This window comes from Somniosus microcephalus, chromosome 21 (assembly GCF_052327205.1).
Source record: "Somniosus microcephalus isolate GS21.2 chromosome 21, FLI_Smic_1.0, whole genome shotgun sequence".
Lineage (NCBI taxonomy): Eukaryota > Metazoa > Chordata > Chondrichthyes > Squaliformes > Somniosidae > Somniosus > Somniosus microcephalus.
The window spans coordinates 28,849,757-28,869,797 of NC_141007.1; the positions used below are offsets into that span (position 1 = coordinate 28,849,757).

The window sequence follows — 20,041 nt, forward strand, 5'->3', positions numbered from 1 at the left end:
GAGGAGGAATTTCTTCACCCAGAGAGTGGTGAACCTGTGGAATTCTCTACCACAGAAGGCAGTAGAGGCCAGTTCATTAAATATATTCAAGGAGTTGGATATATTTCCTAAGGCTAAAGGGATCAAGGGGTATGGGGAGAAAGCAGGAGAAAGCGGGTACTGAATTTGGATGATCAGCCATAATCGCATTGAATGGTGGAGCAGGCTCGAGGGGCCTACTCCTGCTCCTATCTTCTATGTTTCTATGATTCTCCTCCACTCTGGGTGACCGGGACCTCAACCATGTTCATCCTATTTCTGCACTTCTGCCCTCACCCCTTCCCCTCCTTCCCAGAAACCTTGTCCTCACCTTCCACCCCACCAGCCTCCACATTCAACGGATCATCCTCCGCCATTTCCACCACCTCCAGCGTGATCCCACCACCAAACACATCTTCCCCTCACGGCATTCTGAAGGGACCGCTCCGCGACAACCTGGTCCACTCTTCAATCACCCGACACCCCCTCCACTTCCCACGGCACCTTCCCATGCAAGTGCAGGAGATGTAACACCTGCCCTTTCCCCTCCTCCCTTCTCACTGTCCAGGGCCCCAAACACTTCTTCCAGGAGAAACAGCGATTTACTTGCACTTCTTGCAAATAGTATACTGTATTCGCTGCTCACGATGCGGTCTCCTCTATATTGGGGGGTTGCCCAAACGCAAATTGGGCGATCGCTCTGCTAAACACTTCCATTCAGTCCGCAAGCATGACCCTTAGCTTATGGTTGCCTGTTAATGAGCTTCCGGTCACCTGTCAGTTTAATTCTCCATCCCACTCCGGTCTCCTACACTGTTCTAATGAAGCTCAATGGAAGCCCAAGGAACAGCACCTCACCTTTTGATTAGGCACTTACAACCCTCCAGACTCAACATGGAGGTCAATAATTTCAGGACCCAATCACTGCTCCTATTATTTTGGACAGCAGGTGCTGGTAATGGTTCTGCTGTTGCCATTTACACCTCCTCTAGACCCAGCTTTTGTTTATTTACTTGTTCCATTACCACATCCCTTTTGTCATTTAATCACTCCTGCCTTCCACCCTATCACAGACCTTCCCCTTTTGTTTTTTCCTTCCCTCCCCCCTTTTCCTGCCTCTGTACTCCTCTCCCCTTCTTCAACATAGTGCCATGGAATGTTTTACGTCCACCTGAGAGGGCAGACAGGGGTCTCAGTTTAACACTTCATCTGAAAGATGATTGATTTAATAAGATCCTGATGCTGTTGGTGCTTTTCCGACGTGGTGTCCACAGAGGACGTCAGCTGGGAGGGTCAGAAAGTGGTGAGGCTGTGTAGTGCAGACCCAAATGGAACAGTGACCATGGGTGGTGAACTGCAGGAGTTGCCAGAGCCGAGCGTGGGATGAAGTTATGGGATTAAGGGCAGCGTGGTTACAACAACTGACTCGTAACAAAATGTTCATACAACTCACTTTGGGACACTGTGACCTAGGTTTTCAAATGGCAATGCCATTCAAAGTAAACCATTCAATTTAATAAGTTACTGTTGGCTCAGCAATAGGAAAACCTCAGCCTGTACATTTAAATTTAGTATAGATAATCCTAAAGCAGTATCTCATGTTCAATACAGTAGTTGGAGAATGAACAAAAAATGCAATGGGAAACTTTTTATGAACGTACCTTTACACAGGTCAACGTGTATTTATCCACTCAGCAACAGTAACTGCACTTCACGGTAATTCATTGTACATGAAGCACTTTGGGATGTTTTGGAGCGCTGTGATAAAGTGCTTTATGAATGTAAATTCTTTATTTTAGAGAGAGCCTCACTTCATTATATATCCTTTTAAATTACAAATAAAACTGTTATGTAGAATTCTGATCAATTTTAGAATACTTCTTTTTTTGCTATATATATATATATATATCTCTTTATTTAAATTGGGAGTGCCAGTGATACTGGCTGGGAGGAGGTACCAGGTCCGACAGTGTGGGGCAGGGAGTGGGAAATTAACCTGCACACTTAAAATGCCAACGTTGCTGAAGAACTCTGGGTTAATAACTGTACCTCTCACTGTCGGACTCAGTAACACCTGGACAGCTCTACCGATGATGCCATCAGCCTCACCACTACAATAAATATACTGTCCCAGCACCACCAAAAAGTAAAAAGGATGGGCAAAAAGGTGTTAGAAGTACAGACACAATTATTTGTGAGGATATGGTTTTATAAAGGGCTACCGATGGGCAGTTTGCCCTTTTTTTTTTGAGTCATTACACGTTGCTTCCCAAAGCCGTGGGCCGAAATTTCAACCTTGGCAGGTCATAAAACGGGCGATATCGGATTGGCTGCTTGTTGTACGCCCCCCCCGTTATACCTGCAACGGAAAGAATAAATCGGGCAGTGTACAAGGGGCGGCCGACCAGAGAACACCCGTTTTACGCCCGCCCCCGCTGAATTTGAAAGTTCCGGTGTTCCCAGTGTAAAGACGGTCCCAAAAGAAAGAGTCATAAATTACTGCTCTTCTAAATAAATTGCCACTATAGTAAGTGGTGAGGATCAGCCGCTGATGGAAGAGTGGAGAAATATGCAGATTAAGGTTTCAGCTCTAAAATAAAGTTTTCGAGCAGTGTGAATTAGCCTCGGGGGCTGAATGAAATTGTACCCTTCAGGATGGATTGTGCTGAACTGGGGCGTGAACTGTCGCACTGCGACCCAAGAACGCCTCCCAAATTGCATTTCTATTCCCCGAATTGTCTTTCCTTTACTCCACAAAGTCCGGCCTCTTGCTGGGCAATACTTTCACAACTACAGGAAGCCCTCCAGTCGTCATTCCTCAGGTATGAGCCAAGAGAGCAAATGCTGACAACCTATTCGACAATGGATGATATCACAGCCTTATTCATACCTGTCCTCGGGTTGGTACATGGGCATTTAAAAATTTTTTTAAGGAGGGGGCATTGGTTAGTGAGCTGGAGTGGGCCTGATTTACCTACTGCCTAGCCTGTGGCCAATTGTATCACGCCTATTACCTTATCGGCTGAGATCAGCTAATTCAGCACCGATTTTAAATTCTTTGGCCACCATACATTTACAGTGAGAGAATTCACCAGACGGCTTCAAGCCCCGCATCAACAGAATGGTAGCTAAAGCTGTACTGTTGGGAAAAGGAGTTGCAAGGGTACTTTGGCAATGCTGTGTGTTGGAGAGAAAATCCTCCTTAAATTAAACATTTCTTTTCAAAATAAAAATACTTTTAAAACACTGGCGTCAAGAATAACGTTAATGAAAATCTACTTAATGTTCTCCCTGCCAGCCGATGAAACAGCAGTAGTGTTTAGTCAGTATGGAGAGTGAATTCTGAGGCTATCAGCAACACTGACTGTGCCACCTAAAGCATCTGTTACCATGGCGACCTACAGTTTGCTTCCACAGAAATGGAGCGTGACACTTGCAACACAAATAACAAATGCTGCCATCACGGTATTGAGATCCGTGTGCCAGGCAATTACACAGAAGCGCTTGACTTTGACAATTCTGATTTGCAGCTATTCAGCCTCTCTGCTGCCACACAAACACTGCCAGGTTGCTACCGCCAGCATTGCTGAAATCAACTGTAACCTGGCAACGTGAGCGAGGTGGCACTTGTGCTGCTGGAAGCTGTGCACATCAGCCAACAGCAGCAGAATTTGGATCGTGAGTCTAATGGCAACAGAAATCCAAAATGTCTTCCCATCAGAGCCGGTCACGTGTTTCGGTGACCAGCACACTCGGGCCCACACTTTACAGTCCGGAGGCACAGAATCACTCCCTCCAGCCTCTATGGATCTTTCCCCAAGTCGTTGACCAACAGCGAGAGGCCCAGGAAGCAGGCACCCTTTGCGAGGAGCCTGCACCCACAACGTTCTAAACGCGGAGAGTGCTTCTGCGGAAACCATTCCACAATATGAACAGGCCGGTTTCTACAGCAACGGGGAGCCGAGCCAGTACTTTTAGAACCACTTCATATTCATGAAGACACATGTGTCTGTAGAGACTCAATGTGATAAAACAGGACATTTTGCAAAATAAAAAATCTACCTCATTGACGTCAAATAATTCAATTCCTAACCATAGGAGCTTGTCCCTCTGTTTGAGAAAGAATTTCTTTCAAACTGTTTTACTGCACTGAATGTCACTTTTCATTAAGGCAGTGAGAAATTAATTTTTCTGTCTGCATTTCTCTCCTTCTTAGGCAGTCCCTCAGGACCGAGGATGACTTGCTTCCACATTAAAAATGAGTTTGCAGGTGACTGATGAGTCCAATGCGGGACCTACAGTCTCTGTCGCAGGTGGGGCAGACGGTGGTTGAAGGGGTGGGAGGGTGGGGTGCTTGGGTTGACGTGCGCTCCTTGCGCTGCCTGCGCTTGGCTTCCGCTTGCTCCCGGCGAAGAGACTCGAGGTGTTCGGCGCCTTCCTCCACTTTGTGCGGTCTTGGGCCAGGGATTCCCAGGTGTCGGTGAGGATGTTAAAGCTTCCTTGAAAAAGTGTGAGGGTGTCCTTGAAGCATTCCCTCTGCCCACCTGGGGCTCTCTTGCCGTGCCGGAGCTCCGAGTAGAGCGCTTACACAGAACAATTGGTAGGAATGAATTACAGAACAGTGACACATTTCAATGTTCAGAAACTGTTGACAGACTACTTGAGCTTTGCTCTTATGATTTATGACTACCTTAACACGCTTACAATTATTACATACAACATAAGTACGGAGAGAACTCTGAAAGTCGCTCCACTCCTGGTGGTTTAGTTAGTAACTGTACTGCCTAGTATAGTATTGATCCCGACAAAACCCAAATGTTACATAGTATTTTCAGCACAGAAACAGGCCATTCGGCCCAACTGGTCTATGCAGGTGTTTATGCTCCACACGAGCCTCCTCCCATTATTCTTCATCTAACCCCATCAACATAACCTTCTCTTCCTTTTTCCCTCACGTGTTTATCTAGCTGCCCCTTAAATGCATCTATGCTAATCGTCTCAACTACTCCTGGAGGTAGCGAGTTCCACATTCTAACCACTCTCTGGGTAAAGAAGTTTCTCCTGAATTCTCTATTGGACTAATTAGTGCCTATCTTACATTTACGGCCCCTAGTTCTGGTCTGCCCTGCAAGTGGAAACATCTTCTCTATGTCTACCCTATCAAACCCTTTCATACTCTTAAAGACCTCTATCAGGTCACCCTCAGTCTTCACTTTTCTAGGGAAAAGTGACCCAGCCGGTTCAATCTTTCCTGATAGGTATAACCTCTCAGTTCTGGTATTAACCTCTCAGTTCTGGTAGAATTCAAGCAAATTTTTTTTGCACCATCTCCAGGATCTCTATATTCTTTTTATAATGTGGAGACCAGAACTGTTCACAGTACTCCAAGTGGGATCTAACCAAGGTTCTACGCAAGTTTAACATACTGCTTTTCAATTCTATCCCTCTAGAAATGAGCCAGAGCGCTTTGTTTGCTTTTTCTATGGCCTTATTAACTTTCGTCACTAACTTTTGTCACTTACTTTTAGTGAGTTGTGTATCTGCACTCCCAGATCCCTCTGTTGCTATACCCCAGTTAGACACTTATTTTCCAAGCAGTATCACAGAATCACAGAAACCCCACAGTGCAGATAGAGGCCACTTCGGCCCATCGAGCCTGCACCGACACATATCCCACCCGATCCCCATAACCCCCACACCAACACACATCCCACCCTATCCCCGTAACCCCACGTATTTAATCCCCCTAACACTAAGGGTCAATTTATCATAGCCAATCAACCTAACCCGCACATCTTTGGACTGTGGGAGGAAACCGGAGCACCCGGAGGAAACCCACGTATGTGGCCCTCCTTATTCTTCCTACCAAAATGTACCACCTCACACTTATCTATATTGTTACTTCTTCAAAGAATTCAATAAGGTTGGTCAAGCATGACCTACCCTTTTAAAATCAATGCTGAATACTCTTCATTATATTTTCGGTTTCTGAATGAACTTGTGAACCGAAAAACCAATCAGCCATGATCGAGTTGAATGGCAGAACAGGTTTGAGGGGCTGAATGGCCTACTCCTGTTCTTATATTCCAATCCCCACAGACACAGTAACTTGTGTGCTTGGGAGTAGGAAGTTACAAAGGGGCATAGGCAGATTAAGAGAGTGGGCAAAACAATGGCAGGTAGAGCTCAATGGGGGTGGGAGCAAATATGAGGTCATCCACTTTGTATCAGAGAAAAACAAATTGAAATATTTTCTTAATGGCGAGACTAGGAGCTGTGCGAGCGCAAAGGGATTTGGGTGTCCAAGCGCACAAATTACTGAAAAAAAGTAATCAAAAAGGCTAATGGTATGTTGGCCTTTATCTCAAGGGAGTTGCAGTACAAAAAAAAGTGAGGAAGTTATGTTTTAGTTGTACAGAGCCTTGTTCAGACCCCATCTGGAGTAATGCATTCCGTTTTGGGCACCGAATCTAGGGAAAGATATACTGGCCTTGGAAGGGGTGCAGTGCAGATTCACCAGAATGATATTAGGGCTTAAAAGGGTTAAATTATAAGGACACGTTGCATAAACTTGGCTTGTATTCCCTTGCATTTAGATGGCTGAGGTATGCTCTAATCGAGGTATTTAGAATGCTAAAATGATTTGATAGGCTAGATACAGAGAAACTTATTCCTCTGGTGGGGAAATCCCGAACAAGGGGGCATAATCTTAAAATCAGAGCCAAGTCATTCAGGAGTGAAACCAGAAAGCACATCGTCACACAAAAGGGCAGTAGAAATGTATAACTTTATCCTCCAAAAGGCTGCGGATACTGGGTCACTTGAAATTTTCAAGACTGAGATCAATAAATTTTTTGTTAGGTAATGGTATCAAGGGATATAGAACAAAGGTGGATAAATGGAGTTGAGGTACAGATCAGCCATGATCTAACTGAATGGCAAAACAGGCTCGAGGGGGGAGAATGGCCTCCTCCTGTTCACATGTTCCCCAGTCTGCTGAGTTAGGTGATCTCTGCTGAAACAGCAATAAGGGTGCGACAAGTGGCCTCAACGTGCCTCTTACAGTTGAATAGTTGAGGAACAGCTATTTGGAACAAAGTGCTAAAGAACGGTCTGTGCTGGTGGAAATGTACTCCAACATGCAGCAGTGGAAGAGTTAGAGGGATTTTCTTTTAATAAAAAAAGAGCTCTGTAAAACAAAATCTAATAACTTATCTTCCCGTCAGCAAGCTTCAATTATACTTTGCTCTCCTGTGGCTATTGAAGAACATACCACTCTTCCTATCACTCTGAATTGCAGCTAAAAACTTAGCATGAAGACATGAACTTGGATGGCACATGCCCAAAGGAGAAGGAAAAATAGACAATGACAAATGGTATACGTTAAAAATTGAATACTTTTGTGAGCTTGTTCAACAGTTAACACACCAGAGTTCAGATAACTATAAATCTTCAGGTTATGCAACAATGAAAATCTATATTTATAATACATCTATGGGGCAATTTTCACCCAACCTCCACCCCCTGCGCATCTCAAGACACCTGTTGCTCCATGTCTCTGTGACTTACATCCACAGCCCATCAAAGAGAGACCGATAGCAGCCCTTGGTAACAAGTTAGCGAGGAATTGATTTACAGTGATCGGAGTCTTATCTTTTGAGTATCGACTCAAGATGAAGGACATCAAGTGGCAGAGTTTCAATTGCATCACAACAATTGAGAAGTCTAAATAGCATTTGCAAATCAAAAGCAATAACCAGTGTAACTGGAGTCAAATCTTGATCAATGGGCCATCAAACCAGCCATTCTTTCCAGCAGCGAGCCCTAGCCCTGGTCATTTAAGGCAGAAGGGAAATAAAAAATTCTCCGTTTTGAATTCTTCTGCTTGGAAAGTTATTGGGTTTAAAATAACTGTGACAATGACGAAATGAGGACAAATTAATATGGAAAGAACTCTGGTTTACAAAATTGAGCCCAGAATGGTATAATACTTTGGGCGTGTTCAACACAGATAGACTACCTATACACGCAATGAGCGCTCACAGAAAAGGCATCATAATTTGTGGACGATAAAAGTCAATCCATCACTTGTTCCAGAGAAGCAGCAGATGGACAATATCTAAACATGTGGGCTGTACGAGAGAGAGAGAGTAGGGCCAGGCTATCTCGAGACCTTAATGGCAGCAGTCCTGGAGCAAAGCTGGGCAAGAGTTGATGATGACTATGATGAAGCCAACCACTTGAGAACCTGTGAAAATCTTGGTTTCTTCTCTGTGTCATATGTGTTTTTAATAAGTTAATCTTCAATGGTGCTGCTCACCCACTCAAAAATTTGGAACTGAACTGCTGCCACTTCAAATACAGTTGAACTTGCTCACTTGAGTTCCAGGCTTCCCAGGGCATAGGGTATGAGTAAGGGTGAAAAGAAAAGACTTGCATTTCTATAGCGCCTTTCACAACCTCAGGACCGCCCAAAGCACTTTACAGCCAATGAAGTACTTTTGGAGTGTAGTCACTGTTGTGATGCAGGAAACACGGCAGCCAATTGCGCACAGCAATCTCCCACAAACAGCAATGTGATAATGACCAGATTATCTGTTTTTGCTATGTCGATTGAGGGATAAATATTGGCCAGGACACCGGGGATAACTCCCCTGCTCTTCTTCGAAATAGTGCCATGGGATCTTTTACATCCACCTGAGAAAGCAGACAGGGCCTTGGTTTAACGTCTCATCTGAAAAACGGCATCTCCGACAGTGCAGCACTCCCTCAGCACTGCACTGGAGTGTCAGCCTAGATTCAGTTACAACTTGAATTTTTAAATGTTTACAGTTACTTCTATTTAAAATGATATTTTAGTTGGTATAGAAGTGCGTAATTTCGGTGATTGTAAAATCTGATGGATCCCTGCTTGCCAGTTATGCCACGTGCTTAGAAAGCCAGGAGAACACTAAATGAATTTGTACAGACATGAAACTCATTAAGATACAATTTGACACTATTTTTCTTCTCTATTGGGCACACACCATTGAACTCATGTCTTCCATTAGTGCTATTGAGAAGATCTGTTTAAGTCACAAACATATGAAGCACAGAACACTGCAAGCGCTCCTGAACATAGTAAAGAAAGTTACTGGCCCGCGTGTGCCCCGATGCACAGGAGCTATTTTTTTGTTGTTGCTGAGTACACATAGGAAAAACCCGTGATGACTGTAGGGCAGCTTCGCCTATGTTACGTACAGTCGTTCACTTTACAAAAAGGTTACAATTTGGATAAGCTGCTACAAATAAAATTAGCTTGGTGTCCATGTCAGTTATGAGGATCAACCTTTTAGGTACATATGTGATGTAGGGAAACATAAATAGTTGATAAATAACTCCAAAATGTGTTTAACATTTTTGAAGGAAGACCAACAGAGACAGAAGAAGCAATTCAATCGCGTAGCTCTGCTCAAGCAGTACTCTTGAGATTTATGGCATCAAGAGAACTGCTTGATTGAATGACTGCCTTTTAACTTACTGCCAGCCATCTATTATTCATCATGTATTGTGGTAAATATTGCCTGCTCTATAATTACAATATAACCGTTATTAGGGATGTTTGGCTTCTTTCACAGTTTTTATGAAGCTAAAGGCTCACTGCCAGAGACACGCCCACAGCACTGGGCCGGAGAATATAGAAGACAACTTCTTTCATTGCCAAACTGGACACAAGACTACCAAAAGATTGTGGATCGTCACATCCCCGCCCTCCCCCACCCAAACTGCCAGTGACAAGATACGTCCTGACCATCAGACTCTTGTGAATTAACCCTTCCCAGCAGATTGGTAGTGTGAAATGTATAAAGAATAAGGTGTAATTTTTTTTGATTAAAAAGGCTGCCATCATTTAGCTCCCCTGAGGGCTAAGCTGGTTAAGGCAGGGAATAATTGAGCAATGCAGATCAGGAAGGGGTCAGCGTCAGGCCAAGTTAGCTGATTTCAGTCGTGACAGCAGTGGTGGCAGTATAATTACCCTCAGTACCACTGGGCTAAGGAGAAAGAAAAACCAAGATTGACTGGAGTGCCTGTCCTGAATGCTACCCAACTACTTCTGCTACAAGTGCATGCGTGTGGATGTCGGGCTGAGAACATGATCTGACTCAGCTAAGATGCCCTTCCGAGTTGAATATCCTGCTGACACTCAATGTTGAGGCTCACACATGTTCCACTGGGGCATGGTGCTGGAGAATGCTGGATGACCAAGTGCCCAGGATCCGTCACCCATACTCCAATAAGGAATAAACCCCTCCAAAAAAGGGAACCTGCATTATAGAGCCTTTGGCGATCTCAAAATGTCCCAAAGCGCTTTACAACCAATGAAGTACTTTTGAAGTGTAACCACTGTTGTAATGTAGAGCACATGGCAGCCAGTTTGCGCACAGCAAGGTGCCACAATCAGCAATGAGATAAATGATTAGCTCTTCTGTTTTGAGTGTTGTTCGAGGGATAAATGTTGGCCAGAACACTGGGTGAACTCCCCTGCTCTTCTTCGAATATTGCCACGGGATCTTTTACATCCACCTGAGTGGGCAGACAGGGCCTCGGTTTAACATCTCATTCGAAAGACACCATCTCCGACAGTGCAGCACTCGCTCAGTACTGCACTGAAGTGTCAGCCTAGATTATGTGCTCAAGTCTCTGGGGCTTGAACCAGGAAAAAAGGAAGGGAGGCAAGAAAATTGGTCATGAAACCTGGGAGCATCCTGCTCCATATGATTCAGCTACCTACCGCCTTAAACAGCTGAGCTATTGGGGAACTGCAAGATGTAATTTTTACTGGGCAGTGCGCGGAGCATATTCCGAGAATATAAGGGCTAATATTACAAGTTCACACTCCCAGCACAGAGCTTCATCTACCGTGAGCACATAACAGGAATTTTGGTGCACACTCCGTGATTTTTCTGCCCAAGAATTGATGGGAGAATTAACTTGCAAGAATACCCCTATAATGAGAAATTTGTGCTGTTAAGTGGGAATCAATACTGTGTAACAATTTGTACATTTGCTGAAGACACTTATGTAGATAACATGCGACTGATGGGAAGGTTTGATGGAAATCAATTATGTCAGTAATTGGAGCAGCAGTGAGCTCTCACCTAGCCACAGCCACAGCAGACCTATGCAGGGCAGTGTTTAAAACAGCAGTTCCGCTCTAATACTATACAGTGCTTATCTTCCAATTTGGAAAGGCAGAAACAAGCTTATTAGTTGTCCTTTTGATCTTGAAGACATCTTTCAATGAAGTGTGTGTAGGAGTATTTGTGGAATTCAATATAGCAGAGGCGTCCAATCAGGGGCCTGAAACCCAGGCGGCTCAGTGCTACTTGCTCTCATATTTATTGCTCACTGGGTTGTCCCGTTTGAATTATGTGGGGCTGGAGGTTTGGAAAAGGGCTGTTCTTAGTGCTGTCGCCTGATTGCTGGAGAAATCCTAATCAGAACACCAAGATCCTTCCGTGTCATCAACTTGAAATATAAAAGAAAAAAAAGAAAGACTTGCATTTATATAGCACCTTCCACGATCACCGGACGTCTCAAAGCGCTTTACAGACAATGAAGTACTTTTGAAGTGTAGTCACTGTTGTAATGTGGGAAATGTGGCAGCCAATTTGCGCACAGCAAGCTCCCACAAACAGCAATGTGAAATTGACCAGATAATAGGTTTTTGTTATGTTGGTTGAGGGAGAAATATTGGCCAGGACACCGGGGATAACTCCCCTACTCTTCTTCGAAATAGTGCCACGGGATCTTTTACGTCCACCTGAGAGAGTAGACGGGGCCTCAGTTTAATGTCTCACCCGAAAGACAGCACCTCCGACAGTGCAACACTCCCTCAGCACTGCACTGGACTGTCAGCCTAGCTTTGTGTGTGCAGGTCCCTGGAGTGGGACTTGAACCCACTACCTTCTGACTTAGAGGCAAGTGTGCTACCCACTGAGCCACGGCTGACACTTATATGCGGCTTAACGGAAACACAGATTTAAACACCATCACATGGTCTCCGAGGCTCCGTGGTACACAGCTACCTGCCCTCTCAGGTGGATGTAAAAGATCCCATGGTACTAGTTCGAAGAAGAGCAGGGGAGTTCTCCCCGGTGTCCGAGCCAATATTCATCCTTCAATCAGCATCACCAAAAGAGATTATCTGGTCATTATCAGATTACTGTTTGTGGCAGCTTACTGTCCGCAAATTGTTTCCTGTATCACAACAGTGACTACACTTCAAAAAAAGTATTCATTGGTTGTAAAGCACTTTGGAACGTCCCGAGGTCGTGAAAGGCGCTATATAAATGCAAGTCTTTTTTGTTGTTGTTGATAAAGACAAAAGGATGGACACCCTTGCAATACAGCACAGCGCAATGCTAGTGGTTTTCTTATGCACATAATCGAGGCTGACACTCCAGTGCAGTATTGAAGAAGAGCTGCACTGTTGGGAGGGTCCGTCTTTCAGCTGAGATGTTAAACCCAGGCCCCGTCTGCCCTCTCGGGTGGACACAAAAGGTCCCATGGCACTACTTTGAAGTTGCTCTCCCCCGGAGTCCAACATCGCTAAAACAGATTAACCTGGTCATTACCACATTGCTGTCTGCGGGATCTTGCTGTGCGCAAATTGCCTGCCGCATTTCCTACATTCTAACAGTGACTACACTGCAAAACAAAAAGTACTTGATTGGCAGTAAAACACTTTGGAGCGTCCCGAGGTCGTGAAGTGCGCAATATCAATGTAAGTTTTGATTCTATTGCTTTTCTTGCCGCACCAGATTTTACGTTGGAAAAATCAGGAGCTGGCACCAGCCTAATAAAATACAGCCACAGCAGTGGAGAGCTTTTGCTGTTCAAGTGGGTGCCTAGAGAAAGTTGGCGAACCACTTGGTGGCTAGTTTGGAAAAGCAAGACAGCACCAACGCACCTCGCAATCCCTTGCTTCAGAGATTTTGCAGGCGAGCGAGGCTTCCGCTGTGGATGGAGCCTCGCTCGACTGGGGAGCGGATGGTAGAATTGGGTTTATAGATCAGGGGGCCAACTTGGGGTACTCACAATTTTTGCAGTGATCAACTCAAATGATCTGCACCGGACACAAAATGTATGAGCGCAAACACTGGCACAAAACTCACATAGAAACAAAATTCCAAGACAGCTTGGAAAACATATGGTTAATGCACTACAAATAGAATGGAGCGCAGCTGCTAGCTGCATGTTTCTGTGCCCCACAGTTCACAGACTGTGTTACACTGGATCAACCCTCGCGCTCTCTCTCTCTAGATGCACATATTTCTTCTGGCTTCAATGTACAGTATAATCATTAGGTTATTCAGAGATTGGAGAAAAACGAGTTCGGAAATAAAATATTTGTCTCTTGACAGAACTGAAAACAGAATCAATTCCGCTCATCCCACTCATTTCAGCTCCATCCCCATAGCAACAACAAACCGCTGAGATTATTTTAACAACAAGCCTGGCAGGGTTTCTTCGGGTGGGCTTTTCCCCCCCGTGTGCCGTAAAAGCAGTGTACTCACTGTAATGGTGCTGTCTTTACTCTGTCTTCGGGAGGGGGACCCTACTCCTGGACTCTGAGGGAAAGAGAAGAAAGCGTCAGTCGTCATCCTGTTCAAGGGAAAGAGGAAAAGAAAGTCAGGGCTGAAACTCTTGTTACTTCAGCTCACTCCGAGCCAGTTCTGCCCCAGCTTTCCCCAAACTCCCCACCCCCGTCAGGCTGCTGATTCAAACTCGTCGGATCTGGTTGGTGAGACAAACGAAGGCGTCTGGAGCTTTCACTGACCACCCGAGGCGGCCATAGTAAGGCGAGCGAATCAGTGCATGAATGCCAGAGGGAAGTGGAAAAACAACCAGAGACTCGATACACTGGAACTTCCAACCTCCCCCCCCACCCCCGCCCCCCCACACCGCCCCCCACACTCCCAGTGTGTGCACCCTTCAACAATGCCTGCTTCTTCTCATTAACTCCTTCTCTACCAAACCCACACTGCTCAGAATGTTACAGCTTTGCGTCATATTCAGTCACACGCAGTGCTTCAACCCCTCCTCCACCGAGTCAAATTAATTAGTGGATTTGTCAAGCTAATAAACACTCAGATAATTGGCTGCTCGCTGACTCCGTTTCAGCCGAGGTTGGAGAACGGGTCCTGGGCAGATACAGTACACCAGACATGAATCTCATTATATCGGTGCGGATGCTGCAGCAGTGTTCTGAGCTCCACAGATCATCTTCCTTTTATTATTTTCAACCCTCAAAAATAACAAGGCGATGGCACATGGATCACATCTGCCCCCCCCCGCCATTTTTTTTCTTCCACTACAAGTGGTCACCTACATTGAGCTGCAGTTATGCCGGGAGGTGCCGCCTTTCGGATGAGACGTTACACACACACATTTCATCAAGGGTCATCAGCTAGACGGGATTCCCACTCATGAACACTTTTTTGTTGCCCCTTTCCTAGTCTGTCTCACCAAGGCCAACCGTCACATCACACCATCACCCGTGCCAAGATCAATTTCTGAAGCACTGACCAGGAATCGGCTAGGAGCTTCCTGTTTTGTATGGCCATCAGGAGCACTCTGTCCTCACCAGCTAGAACATAATATATCACAATGCCTCGCAAAATTTAATAAATTATGAGGGGTTTTAGCAGAATAAAATAGGTAGAAATTGTTTATACTGGGAGGAGGGTCGGTAACCAGAAGAGACAGATTTAAGATAATTGGCAAAAGAACCAGAGGGGAGATGAGCAGAATTTTTTTTTTTATTTTTTTTTTTATACACCGAGTTATTATGATCTGGAACACACTCCCTGAACAGGTGGTTGAAGCAGATTCAATAGTAACTTTCAAAAGGGAATTGGATAAATACTTCAAAGGGGAAAGAAATTGCAGGTCCACGAGGGAACGAGCAGAGGGAGTGGGACTAACAGGAGAGCTCTTTCAATGAGCCGGCACAGGCACGATGGGCCGAATGGCCTCCTTCTGTGCTGTATCATTCTATGATTTAAAGAAGCTGAGCATTTTTTTTTAATATAGCGTGACAGATGTCTGCTACCCAGTGGTGCTGTTGGAAAGTGGGCGAGGACAGGAATGGACTTCTCTGTGGTGTCGGCCAACACTTACTCTTTAGGTTCATGGAGGAAGTACAGCTACATTGGTGAGGCAGGGCTGGTGGAACTATACCCAGTGTAGGTCACTACCTTTAAATCAGAGGAGGTGGCAGGAGAGGAGGAAATTTTTTTCTTAATTTTGTATTTTAAATAATGGAACAGGCTTTCCCTTCAGTTTACAAATCTGATGTAATGACATCCTTCATGTTACAACACAAATACGGCAATGTCAGTCTGGGCTCTTTCCTGCCTTAAATTTGGGGTGATGCCCCTTTAAGAAAAATTCACCGACTTCACTCGAGCAGTTTGTAAATAAGGAGAGAAGCAGTCCTCTCAATGGGCCCATTTAAGAGATTAGCACATGAATAGACAAAAGAGGGATCATATTCTGCTTCTTAAGTGTCTGCCCAGAGTGAAAAACTTCACGGGACTTGGCGAAAACTGCTGTTTTGTTAAGGGCCTAATGTCGGTTTTATGTTCCTGTTGAGGCACCGGAAGAGCACACAAGTAGCACACAAGCTCGCTCTTGTAGTGCAGCCACCAGTCCCAGTGCATACCCATTAGAGGCCCAAAATGAGCGTTGCTGCGCTGCCTCTGGCTGAGGGCTTCAGGGCCCATTGAAATTCAGATCCCAGGCGCTGCTCAAAGTGTAGACTTCATGTCATTTGCACAGTAATAAGTCGTTAGCACAATAATAGGACAATTCCATAGTGATAGGTCAATTGCGCAATGATGTGCTGTTGCTAGATACACAGTCGTGCTGCTACCAACTGCAGTCCAACATTGGTGGCACGGCAGTAAAGGAAATAAGGGCAGTTTCCAGCAGGCCCAAGCTCCAGTTGAAAACATGGTTTCCATGGGCACCTCTGGGGACAGCATCACGCCTTACTGGGGTTTCCAACTCTGATTGGCGATATTCCTGGAGGTTTGATCGCACGTTGTGCGACTGCATGACGTCTGGGAATATTATTGCATATATCTTATAAAAGCTCGGATCCCCTGTACTTGATTATCTTTGCTCTTGGTTCTGTACCAGCAGCGGCTGAGCAAGAATAGACGAAGAAGGGAAACAGAGGGTGAAGAGGGGAAACCGAAAGTGGGGAAAGGATTCGCAGGGAGCAAACCAGGAGGTGGGAGCAACTTTGATTCCACTAGTAACTCACTGAAATTGCACAGAGAACTAATAGCAATATCGGTAACAGTCAGATTCCACTCATAACCAACAGTTATACAATAACACACTCATCGGGCTAGATTTTCATGGAGCCGTCAGGCGGGGTTTCAGGCGTGTGGCGGGAAATCCCAAATTTGGGGGTCCTGACACCATCCCGCCCAAAACCCCGCCCCACGTACGTTCCAGGGGCGGCGGGTACCTGCCCCGCACTGGGACCCGCCGAAACCAGGCGGGAAGGGATTAGTGCCAATTAACTGCCTGTTAGCAGGCAGTTTTTAGCCTAATCCCTATTTTGAGGGGTTTTGTGTGGGTTTCCCTACGGCTGCAAACCACGCCAGGTTAGAGCAGGCGGGCCATCGGGTTGAAGGAGTTGGAGGGGTCGCGATGTTGGCGCTCAGGTGAGTGATGGGTGCAAGAGTGTAAAGGTAAGTGTGTGATAGGTGTGTCTAAAGTGTGTAAAGAACTTTTACTTACCTGTACTTACCTTCACAGCCTTTCTTCCTGTAGCCGTCGGGAGCCCATCACTCAGCCGGTACTTAAAGCTGAACGGCTGCGATCTGTGAAAAGTGACAGCCTTCAGCTTTGAGTGCCGGTAAGAGTTCTAACTGAGTCTGTGCAGAATGACTCATGGTAGAACTCATACTGTCAGTGTTTCACAGCTTCAAACAGCTGTGAAACACTGATATTTCATCTGTCAAGAACTCTTGACAGATGAAATTGCAGTCTGTGACGTCACCTGTTGCCGGGTGGCCCTTAATTGGACTGCTGAGCCCGCTGGGCGGGCTCAACAAGGTCAATCAAGGGAAGATCGCGCGGATTGGCCGGACGTCAAAGTAGATGGGTCAAAAACCCGAAAGGGGAAGTCCCGCCTTCTTCCCGACAGCTTCGGGAAAATCTACCCCATCGTCTCTATGTAACTAGTAATAATAGGTGTATTGCCTTGATATCCTATCTGTAACTAATAGTAATCCTGATATTCACCCTGTAACTACAGCCAGAATCCCCCATGCACTGCACAGGGTGTGATCAAGCTCCCCAGTCAATGCCACTTTTAGCGAGCCCCGCCTCTCTCCAGATCTCCTTGGACTCTGGTTTGGAAATCAGACTCTGCATGAAAGTGACAACTCCTCCCAACTGGGAGCCTCATTCAGAACCAATCTGTACTTGGGCTTCACACGTCAAAGCCGGCCGTCACAGACCGACCAAAACCAAACCGAGAGATCGCACAAAGGGCAGCGGGCTCAGTGATTGCTGTACTTCTGCCGGGGCACATCGTCCTAAACTCAGCTCAGGGCCAACATTTCTAAACCATTCCGCGGGCCTGGACTTAATAAAAGGAGAGAATTATAGAAATTACAGCACAGGAGGGTTGGTAACTCCACCGCCCCCCCGCCATATGTCAACGCAAGCATTTCCGTATTCAAGGGGGAGGGGAGCCAAATCACAATATCAGTGGTTTCTACATCAGTGCGCTGCAATGTAAAAAGGAGAATGATTCCAGACACACAACACAATTGTTTCAAGTGAAGTGAAAGTATGTCTAAGACAATGGACGGCGTAAATTATGTACCATGGAGCCCCACAAACCGCTTAGGAAGTTTAATCAATATTCTCATTGATGTGCATATGTCTCAATCAAACAGGTACCAACAGATCTTGGTCTTCTGTTTTAGGACTTCTCCACCAATGAAGCAAGAAAACGCCTTTCTAAACATCCAAGCGTACAAATTCAAACAGAACAAAGCAGTGAATAGAAAATAGAAGCACAAGTCTGTAACTGAGTTGCCTGGGTTTTGGGACAAAATTGCCACGGTTTGAGGGCCAGAAATGGCTGATGTTTGGACACATGGGGCTAGATTTTCGTGGAGCCGTCAGGCGAGGTTTCAGGCGTGTGGGGGGGAAATCCCGAATTTGGGGGTCCCGACACCATCCCGCCCAAAACCCCGCCCCACGTAAGTTTCAGGGGCGGCGGGTACCCGCCCCGCACTGGGACCCGCCAAAACCAGGCAGGAAGGGATTAGTGTCAATTAACTGCCTGTTAACAGGCAGTTTTTAGCCAAATCCCTATTTTGAGGGGTTTTGTGTGGGTTTCCCAGACGGCTCCAAACCACGCCAGGTTAGAGCTGGCAGGCCGTCGGGTTGAAGGAGTCGCGATGTTGGCGCTCAGGTGAGTGATGGGTGCAAGAGTGTAAAGGTAAGTGTGTGATAGGTGTGTCTAAAGTGTGTAAAGAACTTTTACTTACCTGTACTTACCTTCACAGCCTTTCTTCCTGTAGCCGTCGGGAGCCCATCACTCAGCCGGTACTTAAAGCTGAACGGCTGCGATCTGTGAAAAGTGACAGCCTTTAGCTTTGAGTGCCGGTAAGAGTTCTAACTGAGTCTGTGCAGAATGACTCATGGTAGAACTCAGACTGTCAGTGTTTGACAGCTTCAAACAGCTGTGAAACACTGATATTTCATCTGTCAAAAACTCTTGACGGATGAAATTTCAGTCTGTGATGTCACCTGTTGCCGGGTGGCCCTTAATTGGCCTGCTGAGCCCGCTGGGTGGGCTCAACAAGGTCAATCAAGGGGAAATCGCGCGGATTGGCCGGACGTCGAAGTAGGCGGGTCAAAAACCTGAAAGGGGAAGTCCCGCCTTCTTCCAGACAGGTTCAGGAAAATCTACCCCATGCATTAAGGGTTAATCTCCAGCTCTTCCACTCTTCAGGATTATGACACTCTTGTGCCAAAGCTGGGGTGGAGGGTGAAGAACATACTGTAGTGTCCGAGTATCAATAATACACGGACTGCAGGAGAACAATAATAACAGGTATTTACTGAAGAGGGTACTCTTTTTGTTTGGACCCCCAAAAAAAAACCAATTGGACTGTAAATAAACAAAAGTTCAACTAAAACTTAACAAATCAAATTAAAATTTGGTTTTCCGGGTTGATAATGCATTCCAGTCCCCGCGGCACCTACCGGTCGCGGAAATACTCAAGCGCGCCGGCGGACACCTTCTGCTCCATCTCCAGGGCCACCCGGGCGCGAACATGGCCGCGGAAGAGAGGCAGGCAATCCGGCTGGACGACCCCCTCGACCGCCCGCTGCCTGGACCAATTGATGGCTCTTTTAGCCAGGCCCAGGAGCAGGCCCACAAGGAGGTCCTCCAACCTGTCCGCTCCCCTCCGCACCGGGTGACCGTAGATCAAGAGCGTGGGACTGAAGTGCAACCAAAAAATCGAGGAGCAGCCCCTTCAAGTAGTGAAAGAGGGGCTGCAACCTCTCACACTCCATATAAACGTGAAACACGGACTCCTCCAGGCCGCAAAAAATGCAGGCGGCCTGGGAATCAGTGAACCTACTTAAAACCTTATTGCACGGGACCGCTCCATGCAACACCCTCCAGGCCAAGTCCCCGATGGAACAAGGGAGGACTCCCGCGTAGAGAGCCCTCCATTGGGGACCTCTGCCACCGCCAGTCGGCAAGACGCCACGCCAAGGCGTGTCCGGACTGTAGTGTCCGTGTGTTGATAAAGACACTGAAGACATGAGTTGGTTCATAGGTGTTTACTAAGCAAAGTCTGGGGGGGGGTTCTAACGGATATACACAATATACAGGCTTATATAGTCAGAGTGGCAATTTCCAGCATTACAGCACACCTGGGGCTCTTAAAAGGCACATACACTACAATTCCTCCCCTTTTAGCTAACC

General features: G+C 46.1%; 1 protein-coding gene across 4 annotated transcripts in view; it reads right to left on the minus strand.

The window, feature by feature from the left end:
* Positions 1 to 20,041, minus strand: part of gas7b (growth arrest-specific 7b) — a 463,752-nt gene that overhangs the window by 89,991 nt on the left and 353,720 nt on the right. For all 4 annotated transcript variants that reach the window (XR_015073045.1, XM_085963375.1, XM_085963377.1 and 1 more), the window contains one exon: positions 13,578 to 13,631. Coding sequence is in view for 3 of the 4 variants with exons in the window: in XM_085963375.1 (XP_085819501.1) it covers positions 13,578 to 13,631 (54 nt within the window). In the remaining variant the exon portion in view is untranslated. The remainder of the gene's footprint in view (positions 1 to 13,577; positions 13,632 to 20,041) is intronic.